The sequence below is a fragment of the Haplochromis burtoni genome, unplaced genomic scaffold, assembly GCF_018398535.1.
Source record: "Haplochromis burtoni strain Fernald_Lab_line unplaced genomic scaffold, NCSU_Asbu1 Contig_92, whole genome shotgun sequence".
Lineage (NCBI taxonomy): Eukaryota > Metazoa > Chordata > Actinopteri > Cichliformes > Cichlidae > Haplochromis > Haplochromis burtoni.
Window position 1 is genome coordinate 1,395,490 of NW_024582453.1, and position 19,293 is coordinate 1,414,782.

The window sequence follows — 19,293 nt, forward strand, 5'->3', positions numbered from 1 at the left end:
TATGCACATAACATCAACAAACAAATGTGCAATTAATTACAGTCCTATTTTATATATCATAGTCCCAGGAACAGCAAGATACTGCGCAGGACCCTCAACCTCCCAGGCGTCTGGTAGAGGACACGAGTTTGAACTATAGACCGCCCACAGGGGCGAGAGAGGAATTTGTTATATGTAACCGTGAAACCCTTTCTTAAAGGTGGTCGATTTTTATCTTAAATAACTTTCACTTTTAATTTGGAAGGCAAAACGGAACTATTTCCGGTATCCCCCCCCGCCCCCCACCGGGTAGTTTACCAGCAGGAATATTACCTGCGGTTACATTGACTCCCAGAATGCCAGTTAATGAAATTAAATTAAAATGGTCACAATACACACGCTCATAAACACTTAAAATGTATGTTTACCACTTTTCCAAGCGGCACCGCTCGTTTCTTTACATTCTCGCGTTCAGTGAATAAAACGCCACTAAAGAAGTTTGTTCCTTTGGAGACACCGTAACAGTTATCCACGCAGTTTCCGCCCAACAGGAAGTGAGCGGAGTCCAGCGAAAGTGTGAGTGAACTGTCAAAACAAACCAATAGCGACAAAATTATATCTTCACTCAGAGCGTCCGCACATCTAAAGAGGTCCCTTCACCACCATGGACAACATGCCTAACCCTCTGTGGTGTTTCCGTGAGCAGCAATCGGCAGAAATGTTCTTGGATGACGGGGTAGAGACGGTGACTTCTGTGGAGCAGGTAAGCACACGAGCGTTAGCTTTTCTTTTTTTATAAGGCAGTGTGGCTAATGCTAACGTGCGGCTCTCCAGTCTGGGTGTAAAAAAGTGCACAGAAACTCAGCTGCCATACACACAATGCGTTATATTGCTAAAATGTCGGCACTTTGATTGAAAAAGTAATCAGAAACTTGTTTGCGGGCATTAGTTCGCCGTGCTTTATCCATTTAGCCCAAGGATGGCTAGCTTTGTTCCTTAATGAGATTAAGTTTGAATGTAGCTAGCTGCTAGCCAACTAATTAAAATAGTTAAGCCTGGGCATGACATAAAGTCCAACTTTGTCTTTAGTTTCTTCCCAATTAAAACATGATAGCAGGAGAGGGCTTTTATTTTGAAAAAACCTTATAAGACGTCAATTTCTGACAGCGTCTGAACATCTCTGCATCCTGGGCACTGTTCTTGAAAGTTACTCCACTGCAATCATTTTAGATCAGATCCAATAACAGTTATCACTTCAGTCAAGGCACAAGTTAGAACTGCATTAATAAAAAAGGAAACTAGGATTCAGACTGCCGTTTTTGCTCATTTCTAAAAAGTTCATCTGTCATTTTTTTCGGGGGGTGCAAACATTATTGTTATGTACGTTTTTGCTATTTGCAATCCAGAAGAGATCTTTCTCTCGAGTCTGTGTGGGAAGGTGCGACAGCTGCTGCAGCATGCACACACATCTTAATCCAGGGTGTCAAAATCACTGTTTGTCTCTTACAGTGGGTATGCACAATTCAGTGATTTATCAATATTTTAGTACCTGAATTTGTTCATACTTTAGGAAAACATTTAAAAGTGCCAAGTGAACAAATGAAGACCTGGCTGTCTTAGGAAATGAGGTGGAAATGAGGTGGAAATGAGAGCAATGATGGCGGATCAGGCAGATGAAGAAGAGGAGGAGAAAGATGCTATGAGAAAAAGATAATGAAAATATACAGGTTACAGGTACACTGTTAAATGGTCATATATAGTTTAAAAGAACTATTATGATAGTTATGTTAGAGTTATGATGTAACTTATAAGATGTACTATTTATGTTTCTGGTCTCTGCAAACATACATAAAACTCGATCAGGTGGAATGACAGTGTCCATCTAGGTGCCTCGTTGCTTTTGCTAATTTTGCTGATTTTTACCCCTTTTGATGACACCATACACTTAAAAAAACAGTACAATCAGAAATGTATGCATATTGTAGCATATCCCCATAGCAGGAAGAGTAGTGACTATTGGTGATGTCACAAGAAATTTCACACATTGCAAAGCCCTCAAGAGGGTCAAATTGGACCCTTTGGCTGGCTTTTTTCACCCACTTGTCATATGTTTTACATCCCTGGTCTAAATTAAGCTATACATGAACAAATAATGTCAAAAGTTACCCATTTTATTATGATAAAAGTTTTAAATATTCCTGGCTGCTAACGTTGATAAAGTAGCTCACGCTCTTTCAGTCACTTTCCATAATATAGGTCATGTGTAAGGCACAAATACGAGGTTATATGTTTTGAATTGATTGAGTTGACAGTTTTGACCACAAAACACACATGAGCTGTTAATGTTCAGGGGTTTACACATCAATCGCACCTTTTCTGGATTTTGTGGCTGATGCTAGTCCAGATTTTTAAATAGGAAATAATCCTGTTTTCTGAAATGCCTAAAATGTGTTTTTTCCCCCCCCCCTCAAAATAAGCTTCATAACAACCAATCACATGCTGCTTTTTTTCTTTTTTTTTTTTTTTAGAAAAAGGTGGAGAAATCCATTCAAGAAGTCATGAGTGTTTACAAGCAAATACACAGCTTACCACAGTAAGTATCCGCAGTGTGTTGTAGAATACAATGGAGCAGAGTCTGTGAGCTTTTTCAGGCAGACAGCTCAGCCCACTACAGCCTGTGATGTGCCTCGTTCTCCGCACTTCATATATCAAACACCACCTTCAGATTTGAATGTTTAATTAAACTGCAAATCCCCATCTCTTCCTCTGACATGTTAATGCTGATGCTGCCATGTGTTGCTGCCAACATTTTCAATCCCTAAACTGCATCAACATCTACCTGTAGGCTCCAGAATTTTAATCATCTCCCACTAATTTCTATGTTTATCCCGTTTGCGGGGAGTGATGAGCTCTCATTATAGAGATTTTGGATATCCGCTAAAGGAGGAGGGGGGTTGTTTCTCCTTTTGTCCAAGGGGAACAATTAACAATTTGAAGTCCTCCTTCACACTGCAGTACATTTTTAGAATCACACATTCCATCATACAAAATGAGGAAAGTAGATTACAGATGTAAGGATGTAGGTGATAAACACTGCCATCATTGATTGGCAATTTATTTGCCAATGGGCCGATAGCAGACAGTAAGGAAAACGTCGACCAATACCAATTTTCAGTGCATCCCAAAGTATTTTCACTATATGTGGGATTGTGTCATTTATGGGTAATGTTGATGTTTGAAAAAGGAGACGGGATGGGTTCTTTGGAGTTCCTTGTCAGGTGACTCTTTTGAAACAGAAAAGTAGAATTGCCTTGTCTCTTTATAAAAATCTCAAAATCTTACTTTGTTGTTTTTTTTTTTTTTTTTTTAAAGACTCAGACCTGGCTTCCTACATTGTTAAAGTCATTACCTGAAACCAGGACACTAAATTGGCCTGGTTATGACAGAAAAGTGTGCATTTTCAGACTCTTGCTGACAAGTAGGCCAGACGTTGTGTAGCCATAGCAATAATAATTACGTATTCATCAGTCACTCATAAAGGTGACTACATGAACAGCCATTATGAGGCATTTACAGGAACACCATTATTGGCCGTAGATGTTATTATGTTTTTTTTTTTACCCACAAACACCTGCTGTTTGTTTGCTATTAGAGAAGGCTGCACTGTGATGCACGATGGCTGTTATCTTAGCGGCGAGTAGATCTGCCCACATAGTTTGCTTCTGCTATCAGCTGCCGTCGCTTCTCAATGAGGTGACTCATCTCATTTCTATGACAACTGCTAGATGTGAATGTCAGTGGTACTGCAACCAATGGAGAAATGCATTTTAGTACTACTAAAGAATCCGTGATATTCATCAGCTGAGGTCCTGCTTTTAGTGGTGATAATTGTTTTTTCAGCCTTGGCCGGGACTTGACCTCGAACAGGTGGGAGGCAAGATTTAAAGTTTTTAGATACGCTTTTTAAAACATAGCTGCAAAGTGCTTTATAGGACATAATAAATGGATCATATGAAATATAAAAACAGTGAGTGATTTACAGGATGGGTAAAATGAAGTATTTAAGAATAAATAAAGGCGGAATGAGAATATTTTTATTATTAAAAATTACTTTCTGTAAGAATAAGTTTTGAGGAGGGATTTGAAAGTAGGGTCTTAACCCTCAGCGCCTCTGGTTAAGGGATCCACAGCTACAAGCTCTAACAGAAATGTCCTGATGGGGGTACGACAAAGCAAGTTTGGCAAGTTCTTTGAGTTAGCTGGGTCGACGAAACCTATAATCAATGTCAGCAATCTGTAAAAATATCTTTTTGTTGTGCCTTCATTTTTTGTTCGGCTGTTTATTTTTCTTTCCTTCATTAGTTTATTTCTTTAGATAATTTGCCTGTAATATTTTTTCTGTCTTTATGTGCTTTCTTTCTCTTTTAGTTCTTCTATTCTTTCTATCTAGTCTTTCTCTCCTTCTTTTATTCACTGTTTTTTTCCATAGCTTTTATTCTTTCATTAATTTCTTTTTCCTTCCGATCATTTGGTCATTCGTTTTCTTTTTCTTTTGCTCTATTTATTTATTTGTTTGGTCATTCATTTATTTCTTTAATTTGTTCTTCCCCCCTATCTTTTTAGTTGTATTTTTGTTTGTACATTTTGTATTTTGTTTTCTTTCTTTCACTAATTTTTGGTTTCGTTGTGTACACTTGCGTGTAGCCTGTCGAGCTCTCAGCATTTAAAAGAGTGGGTTGAACATATATTTGTGTGGTGGGCAGACGAGGTTTTAGATGTGGAGCTCTGCTTCTGTCATGTAGTGATCTGTGACTCATTCTGTGTTGGTAGAAAGCGCATATTCTAACAGGTGTAGCGAACACTGTGTGGAAAGGTCAAGCAGAGAATCAGAGTGGGTGGGTATCAGTTGTCATTGATGCAGATATATAGTCAGACTTATGTTTATGAAGAGCTGCAGACTGAATTTTCCTTCAAACACTTAAAGATTAACTATGCGGCTCCTTAGTTTCTGTCATTCTGTTATAGTGTTTTAAGGCATTCTTTCATTCATATGTTTATTTTTATTAGTTTTTGCCTTAATTTCCTATATATTATATATATGTCTACCTCAATTTAATTTGATGTTTATTCGGGATAAGAATACGATATGGACCAGTATCACATACCACAGCATTAATGGGTGGTTTGTGGTGCTGCTCCCTAGATAGTTTTAAGAGTTTTATGCATAAAAATCTATCGACAACAAATTAAAAAAACACAGTGCTGAAAAATATGATAGACATGATGACTTTCTTTTCTTTTTCTTTTCTTTTTTTTTAGTTTTGTTGAGAAATACTTTAAAACTTGAAAGGCTAAGCTGATGTTTTGGTTTGCCTGGCTTTGGTTTCTTCTTTTTGTTCTTAATGAGGACAGGCCTCAAAGCTCTCCTAATAGAAAGTGAATAAAAAATAAGGAAGGAAATAAACAGAAGTCGCTAATTAGACTGCTGAGGATCTGAATATCTGAAACGAGTGAATAAATAATGCAGAGTTTGATCACAAACCCTTGCGTAGACGATCATTTTATTTGTGTTTCTCAGATTTTGGGCTACCTGGTGAATAATTAATTTGTGACACATAAATCAGTTCTTCTTTTTTTTAAATTTAAACTTACAAATGTTAGAAAAACAAGTGAATTGTGTGTCTAAGTTTTGAAATTATGAGTACTGACACTTTTCTGATTTTGTTTTTATTCATTTTAAAAAAAATTTCCAAGTTGTTTGACATTTAACTTTTTGTCCCTCGTTTGTTTTTCAGGCCAACGTTGTTGCGGGAACAACACTACCAGTATCTCAAGAAGGGCTTACGTCATTTATCAGATGCTTATGAGGTAAAGTAAATTACTAATAAATAAAGAAAACACACACAAATTATGTGTTGTAGATATGTAGATGTAGTTTTATTTTTTCTTATAAACCTGTATTTCAATCAAAGTAGGCGTTGTATTTACACTCATCAGCCACTTTATTAGTTGTACTCCTTTTGCCTTCAGAGCTGAGCTGTTCAGTGCTGGAAACATTGCTCAGACGTTTTAGTCCATATTATGATGATAGCATCACACAATTGCTGCAGTTTTGTCCATCACACATCCATGATGAGAATCTCCTGTTCCCCTACAGCGCAAAGGTGCTCTATTGGATTGAGATCTGATGACTGTGGAGGCCATTTCAGTACAATCAGCTCGTTTTCATGTTTAAGAAAGCAGTTTGAGATTGTTTGAAGTTTGTGATCTGGTAAATTATCATGCTGTAAGCAGCCAGCAAAAATGTTCAATAAGTGTTTATGCTCAGGTGGTCTTGGAAGGAAAAGCCTCTGGACTTCTTTAAGTTTCTTGAAGACGTTTCACCTCTCATTTGAGAAGCTTCTTCAGTGCTCAGAGCAACTGGTGGAGAGACCCAGATTTTTAAGCCCTGTTGGGAGTGTCCCTAAGAGGGTCGTGGAACCCCCACTGATCCTCTGCCTAATCACACGAGCCATGGTGTGAAAACTGGTCTGGGTCACAGTCAGCCAAGTTTTCGGGTGAACTCATTGTGAGACCTTGCCCCACCCTATTATGTGACTTACTGTGGTCAAATGGCCCAAAGTGTGAGTGGGCGTCAAGGCGCCTGGGAAGGGATCTTGACACTGGATTTTAGATGGCAGACAGTTGGTGTTGTAAACCACAACTTCTGCTCAAAGATGGTCATTCACAGTGGACATAGATGGCCTGTTTCACTCCTCTTTCAAACCATCTGTCCTCTCTGTCCAAAATGTGAACAGGTGCTCAGGTGGTATTAATTGGATCCCAGTGTGCCTACGCCACCACTACCAGCCCGAAGTGTTGATGCAATGCAGGATGGAAATGTCTCAGCAGAAGTTGAGACTCATCAGGCAATGTTTTAGTAATCTTCTGTTGTCCAGTTTTGGCGAGCCTTTTGGCGAGTGAATTGGAGCCTCATTTTTGGCAACCACTGTGGTCTTCTCCGGCTGTAGCCCATCTACTTCAAGAACCAGCTTGTTGTGTATTCAGAGATGCACTTCTGCTTACCTGCTATCAGCTCGAAGTAGTCTGGCCATTCTCCTCTGACATCAACGAGGCATTTCCACACAGAGAACAAGTACCGACTGGATGTTTTTTATTTTTGCGACCATTCCCAGTAAACTGTAGAGAAGATTGTGTGTGAAAATTCCAGTCGATCAGCAGTTTCTCAAATACTCAGATCAGCTGGTCTGGCACAACCATTCCACATTCATTGTTTGAATGATTAGCTATTTGCATTAGCAAGCCGTTAAGTGTGTAACTAACAAAGTGGCTGGTGAGTGTGTGCTTAATATCGTGTGCTGAACAGTAGGACACCAACTCTCACTGCCTCTGGAAAAATGCCAAATTGTTATCCTCTGCTTTAAATAGAAATGCTGCAATTTTCAATTGGCCAAAAAAATATAGTTGTCTGCTTCTGGCAAAGTCACTGCTTTTTTTTATCTTTTACTTTTTTAATGTGTGTGCTTTTTGTTACTCTAGCCAGAAGAGAGAAAAGCATTTGTGTTTCTCCTTTTCTTCAGCTCAGTACCTTCATTATTTCAGTGGCGTTTCCTTTGATCACACAAAAGCAGGCAGACAGCCAATTTGTGTAGTTAAGTGTACGCAGTGCTAAAGAGAACAAACTGAGTTTGAATTATATGTAATAAAATCAGCACAAAAAGCATCACACAACTAATATTTGCATCATAAATGGCAGACATAATCATAAAGTCCATTTACCAACTGCAGAAAATGAGTTTGTATGATGTTTCTGTGTGGCTCACTCCCATCATTTTCCTCCTCCTGCCCCTTGTGTGTCTGGCAGAGTTGTTTTTCTCTCATCTGTGCCTCTGACTGGCTGATCTCACAATCTCATTTATAGCTGTAATCGGTCATGTGATGCCCATTTGATTTTGTGTGTGTGTGTGTCTGTGCGAGTAGTGTCTGGATGCTAGCCGACCGTGGCTTTGCTTCTGGATTCTTCACAGTCTGGAGTTACTACAGGAGCCCATTCCTGCTGCCGTCGCCTCAGAGTGAGTCACACACGACAACAGAGTGGAGCCAAATAATACCCGTGCACTGCCAACGAATTTTGTTATTTATTGCTTTTTGCATAGTTCTCATAATTATTGCAGTAAAGCAGGTTTGTTGAAGATGCCACCCACCAATACCCCACCGCCCTTTCTTTATAAATATCCATAAATAGTAAATGTAGAAATATGGTATAGTTGTGATATGCTAGCTTTACTTAACAGAGTTTTTTAGTGGATTTCATTTTCATTTATTTTTTTAAAGATTTCTACACAACATTCTTGATGACTGCATATTTTTTTTTTGCTTTTCATTTTTCTCTTTTATATAGCAAAATCTAATATAACCACACACAACTTTCAGGTCCACCTCCTGGTAGCTAGGGAAGTGGTGTTTTTCTGTTATGGTTGATCATTGGTAGTTTGCAGACAGCTTGTAGACACATTACCGCCCCCTTCTGGTAGTAGTAGCAAACTCTTACGTTAAACTAGGCCCTAAAAAGGAGACGGTTTACAGTTTTGAGCAGGATAATCCTCCTTTCTGGCTCCAATAATGAACATAATGTAGTTTATCTTATTCCATATGATCTGAAATTACCGACCACCCTATAAGTACAGTGGTAAATGTCACAGAGTTAGGAACCTGAGGCTGTTTTCCCTCAGACTTCCTATAGAGGCCATTGAAAAAGAATGCAGGTTTAGGGCATCTGCTTCAGTTCTCAGACCCAGGGGCTATGCACATTTGTATAATTGTACATATGAATAAACCCAAAATTTTAACATATTTTTCTAAAATGCTTCAGATGTGTTTAAACGTGTCATATTGCTTAAAACAAGTTAGAAGATCAGACTACATCTGTACAGAATACAGTTATACTAGCTCTTCCTATGTCTCAGGTTATACACAATAAAAAGAGATTATTAGCTCAATTAAAATGTCCTTTATACTTTATTCCTTACGCTACAGTCACACTGTGGCAAACAGCAGTTGGATACTGAGGCACAAACAAAATGAGTGTGAACTTGTGATTTTGTTGCCTTTGAAACGGTTGCTTTGAAAATGGGGACCAGGTCTGTGACCACTTGCGGTTATTTTTCTTCTTCAAAGCATCATTGGTGTATCAAGATGGTGATGAAACAGCAATAAGATTGAGTTGGTCTGCTGTCAGTTTGTGATTGAAGTTGGCAGATACTTAAAATTCATTTGTAACTGTGACGTAATGTAAACACTGCAATTCTGTTGCCATCTACCTACAGAAAAATTCATATTAACTACTTCTAGCTCAGCGGTCCCCAACCCCCGGGCCTCGGACCGGTACCGGTCCGTGAGTCGTTTGGTACGGGGCCGAAATGTATGGTTTTCAGGGTTTTTAAATCAGTTTTCAGCGTTATTTTGTTATCGTTTTTTATCGTTAACTCTGTTTTCCTGGGTCTTTTCACGTGTGTTATGAATAAATCTTCTTTTTTTCGGTACCGGTACTAGTTTTATTTTGTTGTATTTATCCGTGACGCCTTAAAGGCCGGTCCGTGAAAATACTGTCGGGCATAAACCGGTCCGTGGCACAAAAAAGGTTGGGGACCGCTGGTCTAGCTGGAACCTCATAGATCTGGACCCAAAATTTCCCCCCAAAATAGTGATGTAGTTCCTGCAAGATGGCAGTTTAAGTGCTCAGCAACCTTATTTTTATATAACCAGAATGCAACCAGTTGGCAGCCAGTTCAGTCGAATCCCCGATTGCAAAGAGCCATGTCACACATGGGATACACTCCTTGGTGCAGACTGACTCTGACTGACTGCAGCGTGTCAGGAATCTGACTGTTATGAATTGAAGGGGATCAAGTGCCAGCAGTGCGAGTCAGACTGCAATTGTTTGTAGACAGGTTTCTCCCACCGGGCGACCTATTCAAGAGCCTCGTGATCACAAGTGGCCCACCACAGGTTCAGGGTGTTGGACGCAGACATTATACTACATTACATGTACCAATGTTACTGTAAACTCCTCCTATCCTCTGGCTCCCTTCCTAAAACACAAGTCACCATTTTATAAAACAGAACCAGAAGTGGTAAGAGATGAAAGATGTTGATTAAATTACCATATAATGACCATTATTTTTTTTCCTGTCCAGCTGCAGCATTGGCCTGGGCTTTGCTGTTAAATCATTCCTTGTCCTTGTTTCCATAGCCAACTTCAAGAAGTTTAATTTATTCTCTGTAATAGAAAACTCGCAGTAATAAAAAGTTGGGGTGTTGATGTTTGAAGCAGTTAAATGAAGGTTTTTCCAAGAGTTATTATGCCTGATATGTGTGATTAAAAGTGATGACAACATTGTGCATGACTGGCAGGTGTACTTTTAAGTACTTTTTTTTTTTTTATGCTGACACGGCTTCAAACACTGTTGCTCTCACTGCCACCAAAATGTCATTTGATTAAATTACTGCCAGTCAAAAGTAGCACTCTGCAAACCACGTAGCGAGTCGCCGTTCCAGGCTGCCAGCCCACGCTCTCATTATAACCGTGAGGCGTGCCAGCACACCGGCTGCCACTGCCCGGGCACCAACGTGATGGCTTTGTGCTCACACACACAAAAACACTGGCCCTGTTCAACGATCTATAACAATGCAACCTACAAGAGATTGCTTTCTCTGGTTTATGAAGTGTACACTGTTCTCAGGTCAGTGTTGGCACCAGACCGGTTGGCCAAAATTAAAGTGGGCTTCCCTTCCAACTCACTTGGCTCAAAGCACTCTTACAGTTTTATTATTTTTCTCCATGGCGGAGGATGAAGAGGACATTTGTGAGCGAAGCAGCGTGGTGCATGGAGGCTGGAAAGAAAGGGACCTGTGGTAGAGTTGGTCTATGCAGTATGACACGTCAGCTAAAGTGAAATAGCCCAGTGGAGCGTGTTTTATAGCCTTCCAACTTTCTGCCGGTCTGAGATAGAAAATAGGAGCTGTGATTATTTAGTAAACGGAAACTGTGTAGCGTGCAGAAAAAGTGGTTTGTTCAAGTCAGGTGAAATAATTAGCGTCAAACTTTTAAACAGAAAGAAAAGCTGCTATACGTACATACTTATACAGACTGGAATCTGTATTGTGCAGGATTACCTAACCCTCAGATGACCAAGTAGAGTAATTTATGATGTATTTTTGTGCTTATCAGCCTCATACCACATCCTTTATCTATGAAATATATTCTAAAAATGTGCTAATGCAAGTAATTATGGTTTCTAATCATTTCTATGCAAAAGCAACGTGATCGTCACCTTCATATCATTTTGATTGTCACATTGGGTATTAGATATCTGCAGCTGCTAACAGACCTTTCTACTGAAGGTTCTACTGTTAGCCTTGGTTTACGGCAAAACATTGCAATGCAGTGATTAGAAGCAGAAAACTGCAATAAGATTGAAGACTACAATGTTTAAAAAATACACTATCCATGCCACAGTAATGGGCCAATTACTGTTTTTTAAAAAAAGCTATAAAGCATGTAGGAGAACTACACTGACAAATTACTGGTAGTAAATGTTTTTGTGATTAAAGATGTGTAACTGCAACATACGACATGGCTGTGATCCACATTTCTTGACACCACCTTGAATATTTGGTTCTAAAAATAGTATTTAGATATCAGCATTATTTATTTTTTTTTAGAAATCGTGTCAATATCTTGTGTAACTCAAGGAAGTGAGCATCAAAACTCATTATCTGTGCAAACATACATTTCTGCAGATTGCCTAAACGTGCCAAAAATTGCGAACCCTTTGGGTGTTGACACAGATCTGGGGTAAATGGTAACTGTAACTTGCCGTCTTAATCAAACGTATAAATAAATAAATTATGTGTTTTACAAAAAAGCTGAAAAAAATAGTAAAACAGTGAATTTGAAAATTGATTAAAAACAGTAATTATATTTTAGCATTATTCCTGCTGGATTAGCCTTTACAAACATTAATATGATTTTTGGCAATTACTGTTAATTTAGGGCAGTTGTGGGGTAAACCTTTGGGTGGTGGGCTAGTACATTTGTTCAAACTATCAATACAATTAATGAGTGTTTTATTGCTGCTGTGCAATTTCAGCAATCCTGCATGTAAGAAAGAGTATGCTGGTGTTTGTAGTACATTCATGTAGTACCATTTGGCTGCTCTTTGTGGTTGTCAGTTTGTATATTAAATAAATAATGATATTATAACCTCTGTATCTTTGCTCTCCAGTGTGTGTCAGTTTCTGGCACGCTGTCAAAGCCCAACAGGGGGTTTCGCCGGGGGACCGGGGCAACACGCCCACCTTGCACCCACCTACGCTGCCGTCAACGCCCTCTGCATCATCGGCACAGATGAGGCCTATAATGTTATAGACAGGTATGATCACACAGTGTGCTGCTAGGGTGGTAAAATTACAACATGACAAACACAAAACAGCTTCTGTTAAAGCAGCTCAGTTTGTTTGAAATTAATATGTTAGACAACCCCTAATTTATGTGATGATATTTATTGGATTTCTTTTAGACTTGCATAGTTTATTACAGTGCTCTTATTGTATCTTGGATATTTATTTGTATTTTATAGGCTATTTAATATTGTGTCCACATGCCTGTGGGCTTTAGATTGGAATTAGCTTGCAGTTATCCTATGAGATGAATCTTTTTGTGCAGTTTGTTCTCTGACAAATAAAGATGAAACTAAACTGTGGCTGTGTAATTGAAATTCATAATTTACGCCTTTAAATTTGTTTGTGTAACTGAATTTCCCTCCTATGCTATAACCACTATAACACATTTTCTTACAGTTGGAGGGGGTTGTCGCAGCTACGGATCATGTTAATGTTATTTAACCAGCAGCTCATTATAAGACCATTTCGAAACACTGTTTACATGAGTTGTTTTTCTCCTAATTGACTCTGTGTGATGGAGAAAAGGTGACGCTTTGCGTGTTTACAGTCGAGCAGCAATTCCCGTTTCTTCGCAGCGACGCAGATTTAGACAGCGGGTGTTGACTTTGCATTAGTGCTTTATTAAATTTGCAGCAGCTACTCTTCCACCCCCTGCCCTCTCTCTCCTCTGTTTATTCTTCACTCCATCTACAGCGCCTCCTCCTCCTCTTTACACCATGAACTCATCCTTGTTTCTAATCGACCCTTCTCCCCCTTCTGTTTTGACTTCCTCCAGGGAGAAGCTGCTAGATTTCTTGTGGTCAGTGAAGCAGCCAGATGGCTCCTTTGTGATGCACGTCGGTGGAGAGGTGGATGTCAGGTGAGGCCCCAGAAGATAAATTCTGATTCCTCTATCCTTGTGTTTTTCTGTAGGTTTTTATTTTTTAGAATTTGCTTTTCATCACATAAGAAAATTTATATCGTTAACTACATCTTTGATGACTGCTTGGACACCAAACATCTTTGGTGTCCATACTGTGTTGATCACAGTAAAGGGGTCATTTTTGAAGGCTAATTTCCCCTTAAGCACACTCTGCTTTGTATTTATATTCTCCTGTGTTTTCTTTTAGTGTTGATAACAGGGGAAATAATGAGAAATGCCCACATCTCTTTTACATAATAGTGGATTTATCTCATTTCAGATGTGTGTGTGTGCTTTTTCCTCTTTGAGGCTGTTATGTGGGGCTTCTTGTTATGTTTTTGTTTTGTTCTTTGAGGTTCAGTTTCCTTTGAACAAAGAACTTCAGAAGGTACTTTTTCATTCTCAGAGGAGCCTGATATCTGTTTCCAACCAATTAGCATCGAGGTGCCGTTATGTATTACTATAACTGTCTTTCTCTTAGGCAGGTTTTGCTATTCAGTTTTTGATAAACCATTTTGTGTCACATTTTTCTAAACTGTCAACAAAGTTATCCTTATTTTGAAAGTTTTTTTAGGGGTTGTAATTACAGGATTTTCTGATTTGATGTTAGTGTAAGTGTGGTGATATACAGTGTTATGCAAAGATTTAGTGTAATCACTGTTTTCTGCTAGACGTCTGATATAGCTTAGCTTTTTTAAAAAACACACATTCAATTTAATTACCACGAACAAGTCTGGCTGCTGTCACTGTTCACGAGCAGCACTAAATGTATTTTCCAGATGAAAGTACTCCAACAAAAAGTGCCTTATACATTCAAGGGGAACTTTTTATTAGGTACAGCTTGCCAGTTCCAGGTTGGATCCTGTTTTGCCTTTTTTTTTTTTTTTTCATAGATTCAACAAGATGCTGGAAACATTTTCCATAGATTCTGGTCCATATTAACGTGATAACATCACATAGTTGCTCCAGATTTGTTTTGTTTCGACATCTTAACAGGAAAAAAAGTAACTTGTCTTTCTACAAACCTGGTTTAAGGTTTTTCCCAGCACACATAAGCACATCGGTTCATGCACACTAAAAGCAGCAAGCCTGTGTTATCATATTTGAAAGAAATTGAAATCAAATAAACCCCAATTATTAAAACAGTCTTTCTTTCTAGTTATTTAGTTAACATAGTTTTGTGAACCCACATGAACTATAGCCAAGGTGTTCATCATAAAGATAGAAGATTATTTATATGACACTTTTTGAGTTTTTGGACGATCTCTGCAACCAAATAAGGAGTTTTATGCACGTCTGATACCTGAGCTTTTCAAGTGATTTATTGACAATATCAAAGATTTAAAAAAACACCTTTCTTGAATTCTAGTTTAGTTATGATTCCTTGCAGTCTCAACATTGCAGGGAAACAAAATATGTAACAGTCAAAATGACTGTGACTGAACAGCAGGGGAACATAAATGGCAAACTGGATGTTTATGTTTGGTCTTGCTGGCAACCTAAAACACAGTATGATGATGTTTAGCGAGAGCTTCCTGCTCCCTCTCAACTTTATCGTGATCTTTATCAGCCTGATTTGTTTTTTCTGCTTTTTTAGGAGTGCATACTGTGCAGCTTCGGTAGCATCGCTCACAAACATCCTCACACCTAAACTGTTTGAAAACACAACCAACTGGATTCTCAGGTACAACAACCGACCACAGCACTCTGAGTAAATTATTAAAGGGCATTTTTGTCCTGCTTTTTTTTACATAATCCAGTGTATGGGTTTTTTTGTTTTTGTTTTTTAACTACATGGTTTTCTGATTTCTAGCTGTCAGAACTGGGAGGGTGGTTTAAGTGGAGTACCGGGTTTGGAGGCACACGGCGGTTACACGTTCTGTGGTACAGCCGCCCTTGTCATCCTGGGCAAAGAACACATGCTGGATCTGAAAGCCTTGCTGGTGAGCACATCCTCCCTCCCCGCCTTTTCCTCTCTATTGTAACCTCAAATGCTCAGCCTGTGTCCCAACAGCAGAAAAAGATGCTATCATTGTCAGTCACAACAGGGGCTTTGTGCTAAAGTTTTATCGCTTTCAAAGTTGGGTGCTCAGTTCTGTGACGAAAGCAAGTACAAAATGTCATTAAAAATCAAATACAATGTTGCAACTCACAACAAAATTTCATCTTCTGAAAAATGTGGCGAAATCTCTCTATGTCAGTCTTTCCTTCTCCTATTCGACAAACATTAATCTGATCCACTTATTGTTAAGCTTTTCTCATACTTACTATCTTTGTGATGATATTTACTGACTTTAATGCATCCACAGGCCTCTAATTCCCAAGTTAATCATTCACAAAAAGTGCCAAACGTCAGGTGCTGGTTTAGCTCAGTAGTTGAGCAGGCAAGCAGATAATGCAAGACCAAATGCAGCAGCCTGGGTTAGACTCTGACCAAAGGCCTTTTGTTGGGCATCTTTCCTGTCTGCTCTTTACTGAAAACTATCTAATAAAGGTGAGAAAAACCCAAAATTAGTCACTCAGGAACTGTCCTTGCATACATGTTTACACTACATGTTACTTTTATTGTGCACAATCGCACGTCGCAGTAATGCAAACTTCATCATGAAGTACTAAAAGGAAATAAGTATTCAGTGACTTCAAGCAACAAAATAACCACAGATTACATGAAGTGAGCGGGTCCCAAGTTAAAGAGTGAATGTTACTGCTGTTTGCTAAAAGAGGAGGCCTGAATTTATTGATGTCACCTAGGCAGAACAGCCTAGAAATGTTCAGCTTTTAAAAAATTCCTTATTCTGATAGTTTGATTATGTTTGGTTTCTGTGATAAATTACTCATAATTTGTTTGAAGCAGTTTCCAGGAAAACTGCAACCTGCTCTTTCTTCACAGACTCGTTTAAACTGGCACAATTACACAAACGCATTCGCCGAGTCCTTGTAGCTGTCCTCTTTACACAGGAGTAACTTAATAATGACCTGCATGTGAGCTGTTTAGGAGACATCTGTAAACTGGAGCTATGAAAAACACGGGTTACACTCTTCCTGAATCTACTAAAACTGCCGATGTTCCTTTTATGACTTCTTTACATTGTTTAGCTGCACCATAATGTGCTTCCGTGTATTCAATCACTCTTTCTGTACTGTGGAATAAACATCTGTGCATGTAGTTACTCTCGGGGCACTCTGGAGGTTTACATTAGTTTTTGTTTTGCAACTGTTGGGATGCTTTGTTTCTCCCCTCAGGGAAATCTCATTTCCCTTCTTCCTTAGTAGTAAAAGGTTAGGAGCAGCTGCCCTTTAGCTTTGATGCAGGTCGAGCTTTTGAGTCATGCTCAGGGAAGCTGCAGTGGGGCAGATGCTCGCTGACACAAAGCTTGAGGTCATCCTGAGAAGATAAAATGATAAGGCTGTAACCAGAAGGCCAGTCTGCAGCAGTTTTTTATATTTTATTGAGCTCATAAAACACTTGATGTCATCATCCCTTAGCTTTTATTCAAATACTGTGTGATCACATTTGCATGTAACTGTGAAGTAAACCTGTTTCCACACCTGCGTGCACGCTGCTATAAAGTCCCTCTACCTTTAAACAACGTTAGTTATTTTCACCCAACACCCAGCTCAAGTGGGCAGGTCAACAGAGCACGCTCTCTAAGGTGTTGTGTGTCACTGTCCGTCCCTCAGAGACGCCCGGCATATGGCTCTGACTGAAGGTGGCGGGTTAGCAAAGGTTGTAAGTTGAAACCAGGTGGAGAATATCAAAAGCAGCGAGGTTCGCTCGCTGCACAACTCGAGTCATAACCTAAAAATTGTATGTGAGAGAATGCATAAATCATTAACGCTGAGATACATAGATAATTCACAATGAACAACTTTCATATTTACGTGGTGTCATTTTTCATTTTCACGGGGATCTATTAATGATCTTGTGATGATCATAGTCCAGATTCTCATTAGGAATTCATTAAATCCGTGAACAACCAGGCAAAAATACTCATTTTACCACAAGCCGCGTTGTTTCTTTGCCTTGCATTTTTCTTTCTTTGGTAAAGGCGGCCACTTCTCACATGATTAAGACATTTAAAACCTTTTGAAGGTGCACTGATTAAAATTTGCCTCTGTGGCACGCAAACACCCATTAGTTCCCTCATCCAAATTTGGATGACTACATATGTGGCCAGTCTCTAACCTTTAAAAGAGAGAGGTGGGGAGCTTGTTCATTCAGGTGCCTCTCCTCCAGTATCTCTTGGGTGACTCTGAGGTGAGGTGTTCCAACATGTCCTAAGGGGGGGGGGGCAGAGCAGACCCAGGACATGCTGGGGAGATTACATCTCTCAGCTGGAATGCCTTGGTGTCCATGCAGAAGAACTGGTGGAGTGGGTTGACTTTGTTTAGGCTGCTCCCCCAATAACCTAGCCATTGATCAGCAGCTTTTGTGTTACATGGCCTGCGTATTTTCACATTATTAACTCTTTCGCCCACGGACACTCACTAGGACTAACCCTTGTTTCTCTTTTCTTAACTGAGCAGTTTCTATTATATTTCAGGGCTGCTACCAGAACAAAATGACAGTTTTTTTTGTGCGTGTGCACCAAGTTGAGAGCAAATTTGGTCCAAAGAGCACTTCAAATAAAAATGTGTTGCAGTTTAGTTTCATCTGTTGTAGAAACATGTAGAGGTACAAATGGAGGCTGGAAATGTTACAGGCGTCACTGCTTCTGTTACCTCTTGAAGGCTCTGGCTGCTGGGCTGGGTACAGGACACACTCACTCTGTGAGCTTTGTAAGCACCTGCAAAGCCAGCGTGCTAACACAAAGTTCAATTTCGTGGCTCAAGAGTTGGGAGTTCCTTGTAATCGGAAGGTTGCCGGTTCGAGCCCCGGCTTGGACAGTCTCGGTCGTTGTGTCCTTGGGCAAGACACTTCACCCGTTGCCTACTGGTGGTGGTCAGAGGGCCCGGTGGCGCCAGTGTCCGGCAGCCTCGCCTCTGTCAGTGCGCCCAGGGTGGCTGTGGCTACAATGTAGCTTGCCATCACCGTGGAATGTGTGTGAATGGGTGGATGACTGGATATGTAAAGCGCTTTGGGGTCCTTAGGGACTAGTAAAAGCGCTATATAAATACAGGCCAGGCCAATTTTGCGTTAGCTAGAGTGGATCGTTTTCTGGCCTTGGTGTACTTTGTGCTTCAATGTTACGTTCTTGTCCTTTTGTGCAATAAAAATGACAGTTATGTAATCTCCACTCCTCAAAAAAGTGCAGGCTGCTCAACTATTATTTTCTGCTCCATCAACATGAACGCCAGCTGCTTGTAGCGCAAGTGCACAGAAAAGGGGACACATCATGATGTTCTTTTTCTTAGTCTGCTCTTGCTGGTTATTAAAGAACACAAATGATATTCCTACAAATTCCTTAACTTATGCAATGCACATCATAAATCAAATACATTGTGATAATTTGATGCTCTATTTAAACAGCAGAATTTTCAGAGCCATTTTAACGCTCTCCACCACTGCAGCAAATCAAAGTTCAATATTTGTAGCCAACCAAAAGCCTTTTTTTTTTTTTTTTTTTTAATCTCAGCCCCCAGATGCAGTGAAATTAAAGCTAAAGCAGTAGCATGTTTGAAGCATCTATGATACCCTGTGACTTAATTAGGAATTATGTGAAAAATAAATAACAGAAAATCTGAATTGAAGGAAATTTGCATTGAGAAAAAAAAAATAGTCCAAAATACTTAAAGGCTAAAATTAGCTGTTTTCGCCATGTTTAAATACTGATTGGGACTCTTACAGTGTATACCTTTTTGTCAACTGAAACACTCGCTCTTTGTTGTCTAATGTGTCTGGGCGATCGTGGCTCAAGAGTTGGGAGTTCGTCTTGTAATCGGAAGGTTGCCGGTTCGAGCCCCGGCTTGGACAGTCTCGGTCGTTGTGTCCTTGGGCAAGACACTTC

The 19,293-nt window shown here is 39.6% G+C and overlaps 1 protein-coding gene across 1 annotated transcript in view; it reads left to right on the forward strand.

The window, feature by feature from the left end:
- Positions 1–334: 334 nt before the first annotated feature.
- The window catches only part of fntb (farnesyltransferase, CAAX box, beta), a 25,028-nt gene continuing 6,069 nt past the window's right edge, over positions 335–19,293 (forward strand). The window contains exons 1-8 of the mRNA XM_005938275.3: positions 335–742; positions 2,508–2,572; positions 5,775–5,847; positions 7,960–8,051; positions 12,267–12,413; positions 13,220–13,303; positions 14,943–15,029; positions 15,159–15,288. Of these exons, the coding sequence (XP_005938337.1) occupies positions 644–742; positions 2,508–2,572; positions 5,775–5,847; positions 7,960–8,051; positions 12,267–12,413; positions 13,220–13,303; positions 14,943–15,029; positions 15,159–15,288 (777 nt within the window). The 5' untranslated portion in view covers positions 335–643. The remainder of the gene's footprint in view (positions 743–2,507; positions 2,573–5,774; positions 5,848–7,959; positions 8,052–12,266; positions 12,414–13,219; positions 13,304–14,942; positions 15,030–15,158; positions 15,289–19,293) is intronic.